Source organism: Phocoena phocoena, chromosome 12, assembly GCF_963924675.1.
Source record: "Phocoena phocoena chromosome 12, mPhoPho1.1, whole genome shotgun sequence".
Classification (NCBI taxonomy): Eukaryota; Metazoa; Chordata; class Mammalia; order Artiodactyla; family Phocoenidae; genus Phocoena; species Phocoena phocoena.
Genome location: NC_089230.1, coordinates 7,171,371 through 7,184,187, shown reverse-complemented (window position 1 = coordinate 7,184,187; position 12,817 = coordinate 7,171,371). Strand labels below are relative to the sequence as shown.

The window sequence follows — 12,817 nt, the reverse complement described above, 5'->3', positions numbered from 1 at the left end:
TTTTAAGAAATGATTGTAGTCAGACACTGTAATTGGGCCGTTATAAATCTCTGGGAATTTCTCTTCTCAGAGTAACCGTTCAGCCATCACAGTCCTCAGTGATCTCTTAGACAGAAAATTCAGGCTCTCAGATGGCTCTTTAGGGGACAGGATGAGAAATACGGTAGTGGAGATGTATGTAAAGAAAGCAGTGCTTTTCACATTATGGGTTTTGACCCTTTAGTGGGTTGTAAAATCAGCACTAAAAAAGAAACAGGGCTTCCCTGGGGCGCAGTGGTTGAGAGTCTGCCTGCCGATGCAGGGGACGTGGGTTCATGCCCCGATCCGGGAGGATCCCATATGCCGCGGAGCGGCTGGGCCCGTAAGCCATGGCCGCTGAGCGTGCACGTCCGGAGCCTGTGCTCCACAGCGGAAGAGGCCACAACAGTGAGAGGCCCACGTACCGCAAACAAACAAACAAACAAACAAAAAAACTGGACAGAATCCTAGTCACATGTAGAAAGAGTAATAGTGTTTCACGAAACTGTCGTTGTAGGTATCTATTTGTGTAAAAGATATTTCTTACTGTAAATCATGATAAAATATGTTGGAGAAATAGAGATAGCTTGATGGGAAAATAAGGAATAATAATAACAATAGCTAAAATTTACTAAATATTTTAATATTCCGGGCACTGGGCTAAATGCTTTATGTGCGTGATTTCATTAAATTCTCACAGTATCTCTGAATGAGGTATTATTACCTTCATTTCACAGATTAGGAATTTGATGTATAAAGAAGTTAACTAACTTGCTGATTGTCAAACACCTAGAAAATGGTGAAGCCAGGGTTTTATTCCAGGGATTCTGATTCCAGAGAATCTAGAGAAAGGAAAACTTAATTTCTAGAGAAAGGAAAACTTAATTTCCTTCCCAACAGAGACGCTTCCTGGAAGAGGTGTAGTACTCCTGCAGAGCTCTGACAGCGAGAAGACAGGAGAGTGTGAGCAAGGGGATGGGGTGAGAAGCGGTTTGGGGTGACCCACAGAGGCTTTTCAGCTGGGCTGGTCCAGAGCCGGTTGTAGGAGAAGGGAACCGGGAAGGGAGCCTGCATGCACAGTGGCCTCGGACTTCCGCTAAACAGGTCATGATGAACTGTGAAATAAATTATGCGGGAAAAGAACACAACCCGATTTTACGTTTTAGTAAGAGAATTCTGGTCACTGAGAGCGGATTGGAGAGAGGAGACAGGCGGGTGGTTCCTGCAGAGTCTAACCAACACTCTTGCTACAGGAAATCATTGACTGTGTCTGAGTAGCTTCTGTTTTATGTGCATGTTTCCGTAGTGGGTGGTATACTCTGAAGTTGCTAGGTTTTGATGGACTTTAATTCACCTGCTGTGTATCTGAATAGATAATGCTGTGCTGGAGTGCTAATGTCTGTTGCTCTGTTTTTATTATTATTTGCTGGAAATTGACTTGATTACAGTGGTTGGGACGACTGAGTTTGCACTTCTCCCTGCAGATACTGCTTCTAGGCAAGGACCCATAGAAGCTATTCAGAAGTCAGTCCGACTGTTTGAAGAAAAGAGATATCGAGAAATGAGGAGAAAGAATATCATTGGTCAAGTTTGTGATACCCCTAAGTCTTATGACAATGTTATGCACGTTGGCTTGAGGAAGGTGACCTTTAAGTGGCAAAGAGGAAACAAAATTGGTAAGGAAACTAAAGAACATGACACAAAGATTGTCTCTGTTAGAAATAGCAATAGTTACACTTCTTTAGGTTAAATCTTACATGGTTGGTCCTTTTCTCTTAGGGAGGTGGCAAATATACATTGTATCTTTTGCAGAGGGGTTTGGTTTTTGTTTCATTTGTAAAGTGTTTTCTAAGAACAATACAAAAGAGACTTTAGACTAAAGAGAGTTTTCAGTGGTTCATTCAATGGAATGGTTTGGCCTGATAACTCCAGAAGTTGCCAGTGGAGAGCCACGCAACTTTTACCCATTTGTTCTAGTTTGTATTCTTTTTATCTTATTCCCACAAGATCATTATTGAAGCGAGACTGGATACAAATTAAGACAGGACAGTCTTTTCTAAAACATCAGTTAATTTCCAAGTGAAACAGTTTCTTGTAAAATAACTAGTGATAAGATTGTGTGAGAGAAGGAGATGATTATGTTTCAGATCTTTCCCCCATTTAAATGCATTTATCTGGACTTCCCTGGTGGCGCAGTGGTTAAGAATCCACCTGCCAATGCAGGGAACACAGGTTTGAGCCCAGGTCTGGGAAGATCCCACATGCCGCAGAGCAAGTAAGCCCATGTGCCACAACTACTGAGCCTGCGTGCCACAACTTCTGAAGCCTGCTTACCTAAGCCCATGCTCTGCAACAAGAGAAGCCTGCGCAGTGCGATGAAGAGTAGCCCCCGCTCGCCGTAACTAGAGAAAGTCCGCGTGCAGCCATGAAGACCCAACGCAGCCAAAATTAATTTAAAAAAAACAAAACTCTCATTTAAAAACAAATAAATGCATTTATCTGTTGAGCATTTAGGTCTGAAGAAGCAAACAAAGTTGTAATACAAGACTCTGGGAGCCTCAGGACACTGAAGTTTTCGTGGAGCTGTCAGGGAAGACACACTGAAAAGAATCAAGTCCTTTATAAATTGTATTAATTCTTGTTTTCAGTCTTATTCAGCCATATATCCCCTTAGTTTAATGTCCCAAAAGGTGTGTTAGAATATCCCACTAATATCCCACACGCCTGGCCATAGAGCAATGAGGTGCATTGAGACGACAGTCAGGCTTACTCCTGGCCACTAGTCTTGCCCGCCCACCTCGCCCAGACCTCCTTGAGGGCCATAGGGGCTCAGAGGTGTGCACTAGGGGGCTTAGTACTCACCTTCATGCCTCTTCTGGGATTTGCCAGTCAGTTCTACTCTATTCACAGGCATTTACAGGTAAGACATAGTGAAAAGATTGCTTAAGACTTCAGCTATTACGGTTATTAGGGAACATTCAGAAACAGTTTAGATCTTGCAGTAGTAGACTGTAGTAAGCATGGTTATAGATGTATGAATACAGATTTGGAATTGGAAGAGATTATTGTACGTTTCACTGAGTTACAGTGGCCTGGCTTTGGTGGCTGAGAGCAGCTCATTTGTTCCTGTTCACAGGGGAAGGGCAGTATGGGAAGGTCTATACCTGTATCAACGTGGACACCGGTGAACTGATGGCCATGAAGGAGGTGGGTGCTCCAGCCCTCTGGGGGCGTTTCTGTCTGAGGCCTCCGTGTGGTAGAGATTTGGAAGCAAAACTTGTTTATGAGGTTAGAGCTAGCCTGAGTGCTTCCATAGTGAGTCGTCTAGGCCTGAGGTCTGCTTCAGAGCATTTACACCATTGGGACCAAGAGGGGACTTGAGCGGGGTTGGGGGTGGGATTTGTGATAAGGTTCAGAAACGAACAGCTTTTTATCTGCTGGAGGTAGAAAGCAGGAGCAGGGAGCGCCTGAAGAAGGCCCCGGCGGGGGGCACCGAGGGCCGTGGAGGGTGAGGCTAGAGCCGCGCGACCGTTGGTCCCCGAGTGGCTGTGAGGGGGCAGCGGGCACATGTGGCCCCCTCCTTAACCCGTGCGGCATCTCCCCATCTTCCCTGTGTGGCACTTACCCGCGCTGCTTTATGGCCTCATTCCCGCGTGGCTGTAAACTTCGTGAGGGCAGAATCTTATCTCCTCTTTTTATCTTGCCCAGAACCTAAACACCTGTGATTGCTTCCTGAATCACAGGAATGTTTCATGTTTTGGTTAATTCAGTCTGTCGTTATGAAAATGATCCCACTAGCTGTTATCTGACCACATATTCTAAAGCAGGCGTGTTTAATTCAACAAGGAGGAGAGAGCCTGGCAGTGAAGTCACAAACACACTGACCATGGTGCCATGGGGCTGGACAGTGGACATGTCAGCATCCCAGCCCTTGCATTCAAAGTCGGCGTCTTTCTAGCTTGTGACATTGCCAACAGTAATCAACAGCTTTCCTTTTCCAGATTCGCTTTCAACCTAATGACCACAAAACTATCAAGGAAACGGCAGACGAACTGAAAATCTTCGAAGGCATCAAGCACCCCAATCTGGTTCGGTATTTTGGTGTGGAGCTGCATAGGGTAAGCCAACTTTGATCACACTGTTTGGTGTGAGCGGTCAGTGAGGGCACAGATGGAGTCCTGTCCTACATCACAGGTCTTCTCATTTCAGAGCACAGTAACTTTGCCTAATTATCAGGAAATCTCCATGAGTTACATCATTTCTGCCTTCTCTCTGAAACTAGAGGAGTTCTTCCTAAAATGTAAGTTGTAGACTGTAGTCATTAACCCGACATTATAAAGCACTGAAACCCATCCTGCCAACCAGAAGATTTCTCTAATGCCCCTTACACAGCTGTGTGTCCCTTTTTTTTTTCTTCCATTTTTTACTGAACCACTTGAGTACATTGTTCGGTAACGTTTTTTCTCTTATATGTATTTAAGGAACCATTGTGAAATGAGAGAAAATTAAGACCTCAGATGATTTTCCCCCTTGTGTTTAGAGATAAACACTTTGAGGGAAAGAGGATAACTTGGAGCATCTTGGTGGAATATGAGCTTCTGGGGAATTTGGATGTTGGTGATTTTTTACGTTTTTCACAGATAAATTCATATCTGAAAAGGATGTGTTTCAGTACTTGATAATATATTTATAGGGACGGCCCTGTTGTCCCTGTCTGAGATTATAGAGCGGACTGAATTTCAGAGGATTATAGACATTTATCACCTGTGAGTTGGAGATGTTCTTATCCCAACTAGCTGTATAATTCCAGACAGAGGAGGCAGGCAGAGACACGGCTGTAGGGGAGTTAGAAATGACCGTTTTAAGACGAATTCAGTATTCAGGATGGCAAGTGTAGCATACCATTAGAAAGGAGAGTCCTCAGGGGTGTGGCCAGTGAAGCGTTCCAGGTTCTTCACTTAGTGTCCACGTAAACACAAGGCTGCATTTGATTCCTCCCGCAGGAAGAAATGTACATCTTCATGGAGTACTGTGACGAGGGTACCTTAGAGGAGGTGTCGAGGCTGGGACTTCAGGAGCACGTCATCAGGCTGTATTCTAAGCAGATCACCGTTGCAATCAATGTCCTCCACGAGCATGGCATAGTTCACCGTGACGTTAAAGGTAATGCCCACACTCGGCTCCCCGCCAGAGCCAGCTGTGCCCAGCACACAGTGGCTGCCCCCATGTCGCTTCTTCCCACGCCCGCACATCACTTCTCTACAAAGAAATACCTTTACTTGAAGTAGTCTTCTGTAAAGAACCCAGCATTAAGAAACTGTGCAGGACACGTCTCCGTCTAGGAGTGTATAAGTCCGCTGTTCTGTTCAGCACGGCTTTTAGCCAAATCTATTACCCCCAAAATGAAACTTGCTGTTTTGTAGGCTGATTTCGCCTGCCCTGTGTATTTACTAGACATTCGTGCTCAGAGCATCCTTTCTTTTCCTTGTGTCAAGAACCTCGTGTATTTATGTATAAACGTCGTGAATATGTAAAGTGACGGTGAATCGGGAACGCCGGTGTAAGTTATGATACGCAGCCGAGCTTGGGGAGACGTGGACGGGGTTTATTTGCACCACCCTCCTCCAGTGTAGAGTTCGGCTAAAGATCGATTTGGTCACGCTGACTGACTAAAAGTGCTGTTCCCTTCTCACGTGTGGTGAGTAGCCATGCTTCTGTCCCAGAACTGTCCCTCTAGCGTTTACCTTAACCACACCGTGCCCCTGACCTCTGTATTTGGGAGTCTTGTGGATAATTAAAGCGACAAATTAGCTTTGTCTCTAATGGCCCTAGACTGAAGGATTCCACTCTGTCCCATAATCTGAGGCCTAAACAGGTTGACTCTAGAATGGCCGGATTTCAGACCAGGCATTCGCCTCAGAGGGGGCTGGGTTACCCATCACCTGCTTTGCTGGGTGGAAGAATTGTCCGCACTCTCTGAAGTGGCTCCTCTTGAATCCCCAGCATATGCCGATCTTGCTGCCTGCCCGCCCGTCCACCGCGTTACTTTGCTGTCTGGGATCATTCTGGGCATTTGCTTAAATGGCTCTGGGTCAGGCCATGGCATTGCCTGTTTCCAGTTGTTCTGACACAAATTCCACACTCATGGAATGGTACCTTCATGTCGTTGGCCACGGCCATAAAGAGAATCCCTGAGTCCCTGAGTGAAGTCCGTCCGTGTGCATCCTTGGGATATTCTTTATAGCTCATTGTGTCTGAGAGTGTGGGCCTGGGAGCTAGCTCCGGAATCACGCAGTGAGCGCCGTGTGCTTCTCAGGCTGTGAGGACCAGCAGATCGCAGCTCTTCGTGTGGCTTGTTGTCTAAAGTGAGGGGCTCTGTGTCACTTTTGGAAGGAGGTGCCGTCGACACGTAGCACTGAGCCGTGCGGCTCGGTTGGAGTGGCCGCGGCCGGTAGCCTCTGGAGGAGGCAGAGCCGCCCTGGGAGATGAGCGGTAACCCCGGGTTCCAACTGGAGTACGGGCCGGGCCTGTGTACTGCTTGCGGAGATGTGAGACAGTCACAGAACGTGCTTTTCAGGCAGTCTGAAATCAGTCCAGTGGTGGCCTCGGATACAGCTCTGCAGACCAGCAGCATGTGTGCCAGGTCTTGTCTACACGTTGCTTTCTGTTGCAGGCACTGCTGATCGTATATAAACTTAATTTTCAGGGACTGTGGCCACAGGCATTTGTATTTTATGTGTACTTTCTCTTTAAGTATCTCCCTGGGTTTTTAATGTTAGAATTTATGCATGTATTTCAGTTCAGAATTTATTGGTCAGAGCTATCTGCACTGATACTAAAATGTCTTCGCTGTGTTTTAACATTTGTGAATAAGGCTTAAAATCTTTCTATGATTACACTTTGCAAGTGAAGTTTCATAAGTCTTTATAACTTTTGTAAATCAAGTTCCTGATAGTTTAGGTTACCATGTAAACTTTAAAATGCCTGTGTTGTGTTTTAGAGGCTCACAACTCCTTATTTCTTGTTAGGTGCCAACATCTTCCTTACCTCATCTGGACTAATCAAGCTGGGAGATTTTGGATGTTCAGTAAAGCTTAAAAACAATGCTCAGACCATGCCTGGTGAGGTGAATAGCACGCTGGGGACAGCAGGTGGGTCCAGCTAGATTTGTCTTTGCATCGGGGCTCACTCCAGTGTGCTGGGACCCCGGCTTTCCCTTTTCCTCCTGGTCAGCAGACGTGGAGAGCAGGTGAGGGCATCCAACCAGACGGGGGAGGAGCCCCCCCCCGAAAGCGCTTGTCAGATTGGGAAATCACTTTTCTCCCTTAGACTTAAAGGAGGGAAGAAAGGCCTCTTTTCTTCCCAGAAAAACCTTGTCATTCACGTTGGGTTTATTAAAACTATTCTAGTCAAAACAACATGTTTAAATGGTGATTATTTGATTGTTTAGAAACACGTCATAAAATTTTACATCCTCCTTTGCAGGTTAAATTTCATATTCTCATTGCAATACAATTTATCTGAATATTTGCATGTTCAGAATTGTCTTTTAGAAGATATTTTGGCTCCTAAAATGTCCATCTGAGAAATTGATTTGAAATATTTATTTTCAAGTTTTGACGTTTCTTAGTATATAATTCAGAGAAAGTTCCTCCCCCCCCCACCCCCGAACAAATTAGTTGTTTCTTCTATGTGGAATATTAGGCGATATTAGTGTATTGCTTGGCTCTAGTACTACATGGTGCTATATTTATAACCCGTTCTTATCACCATATCTGTGACTTTTAAAGCATACATGGCCCCAGAAGTCATCACTCGCGCCAAAGGAGAAGGCCACGGGCGTGCGGCCGACATCTGGAGTCTAGGGTGTGTCGTCATAGAGATGGTGACTGGCAAGGTGAGCAGAGCCTGCACCGGGGGCAGGGGGACTTGAGGAGGGCACTTTACGTTAACAGAGCAGTAATTGTGGTCTTACTATCATTATGAATACTGTGGACACATTTCCTGCAAAATAGAGAACATGACCTGTCAAAAGATAAGTAAGTTAAGACAAGTGACAAACTAGGAACCAAATATTTATAAGATACATGACTTAGAGAATTCCTCAGAGGAACAAAAAAAAGCATAATTCTCAAAACACAGAATTAAGCAGCTGTGAAAAGAAACAGGAAGTTGAAAACTTACATCTCTACAAAGACTGGCACAAGAATGCCCATATCACCTTTATTCATAATTGCCAAAACTTGGAAGCAACCAAGATATCTTTCAAATGGATAAACTGTGGTAATCTACATGAAGGAATATTGTACAGCAACCAAAAGAAATTGGGCCATGAAATGACATGGAGAAACCTTAAAAGCACATTGCTGGGCTTCCCTGGTGGTGCAGTGGTTGAGAGCCCGCCTGCCGATGCAGGGGACACGGGTTCGTGCCCCGGTCCGGGAAGATCCCACATGCCGCGGAGCGGCTGGGCCCGTGAGCCATGGCCGCTGAGCCTGCGCGTCCGGAGCCTGTGCTCCGCAACGGGAGAGGCCACAACAGTGAGAGGCCCGCGTACCGCAAAAAAAAAAAAAAAGCATATTGCTAAGTGAAAGAAACTAATCTGGGGAATTCCCTGCTGGTGCAGTGGTTAGGACTCGGCACTTTCACTGCTGAGGGTGCGGGTTCGATACTTGGTCGGGGAACTAAGATCCTGCAAGACTCGAGGCATGGCCAAAAAAAGAAACAAGCCAATCTGAAAACACCATGTACTGTATGATTCCAACTATATGACATTCCAGAAGAGGCAAAACAATAAAGGCAGTAAAAGATCAATGGTTGACAGGGCCTCTGGGAGAGGGAGGGAAGGACAAATAGGTAGAGCACAAGCGTTTGCAGGGCAGTGAAACTGTTTTGTATGATGACATAGTATCTGAAAGTTGATCTTCTGATGAAGATCCCACTAATGAAAAATTATACAAATATACAGAGGCACAGTGTGTGGGGGGGTGTAGCCATTACTTATAAAGCAAAAAAGTTAGAAACCTCTTAAGTGTTACTAGTAGGAAATTATTATACAGCTATACCTCACAGCTGCTGAAAATAAGTGCTTAGTAACTATTAGCTAATATTATTTCTATTAGCATTAACATAGAAAGATGCCCATGGTATCTGTTATTTCAGTCAAGCCATGCATTAGAAAAAGAACAAGTTCTCAAATTGAAGAACATATATCTCAATAACTAAACGATGGTCCACAAATTAGAATGCCATACAAACTCAGTCCTTTCCCCCATGAATCTAATTTCCCTGTAATCATAATAAAATAATCTAAGCTTTGCAAATTATCAATAATTTGATGCCGATTATTCAACAAGGTAGCATATTAAACATCCCTGTATGATAGCTGTTGAATTTTGTTTGATTGACATTTTTATATTATTTTATATGTTACATTTTTTTATTTACATGATGATGGCATCTAGATAATACTGGACTAATTGGACACCTAAATGGGGTAGGCAGACTATGCTCACCACCTGGTTTTGTAAATAAAGTTTTATTGGCACATGGTCATACCCATTCCTTTATCATATTATAGCCTAAGGCTGCTTTCATGCTACAGTGGGAGAATTGAATAGGTGTGACAGAGACCATATGGCCTGCAAGCCTAAAATAGTTACTGTTTGGCCCTTTAAGTAAAAGTTTGCCGGCCTCAATATGTGTCAACACTGAGATGCCTAAAAAGAGATTGGGCAGTTGCATTTCTGTATGGCCATGTAGTATTGAAACCTGATTTTTTTTTTCTGTTTTTAGAGACCTTGGCATGAATATGAGCACAACTTTCAGATTATGTACAAAGTGGGAATGGGGCATAAGCCACCAATCCCTGAAAGATTAAGCCCAGAAGGAAAGGACTTCCTTTCTCACTGCCTAGAAAGTGAGCCCAGGATGAGGTGGACGGCCAGCCAGCTCCTCGACCATTCCTTCGTCAAGGTTTGGCAGATTGCTGTGTAGCCCTCTCCTTGTTTAAGTATTTGAGTTTTGATCGCATCTGGCACTTAAGGAAATTTGGAAACTTAAATATAAAATATCTATATCTGAAATGGGAAGAAACTAAATGTATTATGCTGGGGAATTTTGTATGCTTTTTCTTTTGGAAAATGTTCGTCGAGGTTCTCCTCCTTGATCCATTTGGATGGTTTGAGGTGCACTTGGGACTATTAAATGGAATTTTAAATGGGACTGGATGAAAGGCACAATTTTCCCTCTTTTAGAATACACAGGTTAGTAACAACAAATCTCTACTGGGAGAGTAGAGACAGGGGAGTAATGACTAAGCATTATGGTAAGAGCTGTGATAATGGTATATATGCCATGTTGTAGGGTCACTGAAAAGAGGAATTTAATCCAGTCGGGTAATCCCAGCTATTACTCTTTTTTTTTTTTTTTTCACTCTTTTTATTTATTTTTGGCTGTGTTGGGTCTTCCTTGTGGTGAGCGGGGGCTACTCTTCGTTGAGGTGCACGGGCTTCTCATTGCGGTGGCTTCTCTCGTTGCGGAGCCTGGGCTCTAGGCACGTGGGCTTCAGTAGTTGTGGCGCACAGGCTTAGTTGCTCCTCGATATGTGGGATCTTCTCGGACCAGGGCTCGATCCCGGGTCCCCTGCATTGGCAGGTGGATTCTTCCCTGGTGGCGCAGTGGTTAAGAAAGTCCCTGTTAACTTTCTTTAGAGTGAGATGCCCGAGCTGTTTGAGAGGGTTTAGCCAGGTCAGGAAACGCAGGGAGGAGTATGGCGGACAGAATGGAAGAGACATGGAAAGGCTCACTGCTAAGAGGGTAAAGCACCCAAAGAACTGTGTATCGGTACATACTGATGGAGTACAGGATGTGGAAAGTGGCAAAACATAAGGCTGGGAAAGTAAGCAGGGACCACATGAAGGGATTTCAGTTTTATTGTAAGCATGACATGATTAAGTTGTGTTTTAGAACAGTCACTCTGGAGGTGAGAGACTAGCTGGGAAGCTGCTGGGTTGGGAGTGGGAGGTCAGGGGTGAGTCACCAGCCGTATATAGGAGTGAGAATGGCCATGAGTGAGTAACTGATGGGATGTGAAAGGTGCGTGACGGGGAGGAGTCCAGGACGGCTCCCGGGCTCTGGCTTGTGTCACCAGGTTATCAAGATTCCATTTGCCAAGGTAGGTAAAGAGGGCATCTGGTTGAGGCTTGCGTCGGGAGATGATGGTCTCCTCTTTGGTAGATTGAGTTCGAGGCGTATTTGGAATATCCGTTGGGGGATTTTAGACAGGCATTTGGATATTTTGGACTGGCACTCGAGAGAACTGGGATAGGATATGGATTTGAGAGAGAGAAATATTGCTGGGAGAGCATTTAGGGGAGACATGGAATGAGAGTGGAAACCTGGAGAAAACATTTACAGGGTCCTGCAGAGGAGCTCCTGATACAGGAAAGGAAGATTCAAGAGAGGGGTCACAGTATTTCTGGGTGAGTGAAATTAAGTAATCAATAGCTGGATATGCTGCATAGATATTAGGGATTTGTAATTAAATAAAAATGTATTTATTCTTTATAAAGTATATAAGCAATTTTTATTGACTTGATATTGTACAAATATGTTCTTTTTTTAATGTATTAAGCCCTTTTTTTTAAAAAATTATTTATTTATTTATTTATTTTTGGCTGTGTTGGGTCTTCGTTTCTGTGTGAGGGCTTTCTCTAGTTGCGGCGAGCGGGGGCCACTCTTCATCGCGGTGCGCGGGCCTCTCACTATCGCGGCCTCTCTTGTTAAGGATCACAGGCTCAGTAGTTGTGGCTCACGGGCCTAGTTGCTCCGCGGCATGTGGGATCTTCCCAGACCGGGGCACGAACCCGTGTCCCCTGCATCGGCAGGTGGACTCTCAACCACTGCGACACCAGGGAAGCCCCACAAATACATTCTTAAAAATGCTTTCAATAGTCAATTCATAGAGCAGTAACTTAGCACTGACATTTCGTTGCATTGATTACGCCTTTGCTCTGTGCCAGGCACAGTGCTGGGAGCACCAAGATGCACTGATTATGACTTACCTCTGAATCTCACATGTGGCACGAATAGGGTTCAGCTCTCTCCTGCCTTCCTCACAGGTTTGCACAGATGAAGAATGAAGCTAATCGCTCTGTGGCCTAGTAGTGTGTGTACTCGGAAAATTCTCTTAATCACTACTGTATGTAATATTTACATAAGGACTGTGCCGAGAAGCAGTATAAGCCTTTTTAACCTTCCAAGACTGAAGACTGCACAGGTGACAAGCGTCACTTCTCCTGCTGCTCCTGTTTGTTCGACGTGGCACGGGGCCCTCCCGCGTGATGGTGTCCACGAGGTAAAGAAGCTGCATGTTAAGTGCCATTACTACTGTACACGGACCACCGCCTCTGTCGCCTCTGTTTCTCGGGTGACTGAGAACCGTGACATCAGTGTAGTATTTTTGACCTTCCTAGGTTCAAAAGCAGTCGTAGTGTTATCAGGCGTCCTGGGCCTTGTTGATCTCGTTTGTCGAGTGCACTGACTGTGAAACCTCACCTGTTGTTGTTGGCAAGCCACGGGTTTGTTATGCAAAAGGCTGATTCATGAAATTTAAGAAAAAGGTTCTTTTTTCAATAAATGGTTTATTTTAGGAAAGCTCAGTTATATTGTCTTTAATGGTTATCAGCTTCAGAGCCAACACATTATCTGATACAGAGGTCTGTCCTTGTCACTCATGTGTTCCTCAACAGAAGGGGTACAGTCAAGTGTGCGGAAGGTGGGCGCTGGGTTAGGAGTT

The 12,817-nt window shown here is 44.8% G+C and overlaps 1 protein-coding gene across 1 annotated transcript in view; it reads left to right on the top strand.

The window, feature by feature from the left end:
• The window catches only part of MAP3K4 (mitogen-activated protein kinase kinase kinase 4), a 111,811-nt gene extending 99,650 nt beyond the window's left edge, over positions 1–12,161 (top strand). Inside the window, exons 20-27 of the mRNA XM_065888496.1 lie at positions 1,503–1,694; positions 3,155–3,225; positions 4,020–4,136; positions 5,022–5,181; positions 7,047–7,169; positions 7,809–7,915; positions 9,814–9,993; positions 12,141–12,161. Of these exons, the coding sequence (XP_065744568.1) occupies positions 1,503–1,694; positions 3,155–3,225; positions 4,020–4,136; positions 5,022–5,181; positions 7,047–7,169; positions 7,809–7,915; positions 9,814–9,993; positions 12,141–12,161 (971 nt within the window). The remainder of the gene's footprint in view (positions 1–1,502; positions 1,695–3,154; positions 3,226–4,019; positions 4,137–5,021; positions 5,182–7,046; positions 7,170–7,808; positions 7,916–9,813; positions 9,994–12,140) is intronic.
• Positions 12,162–12,817: the final 656 nt, after the last annotated feature.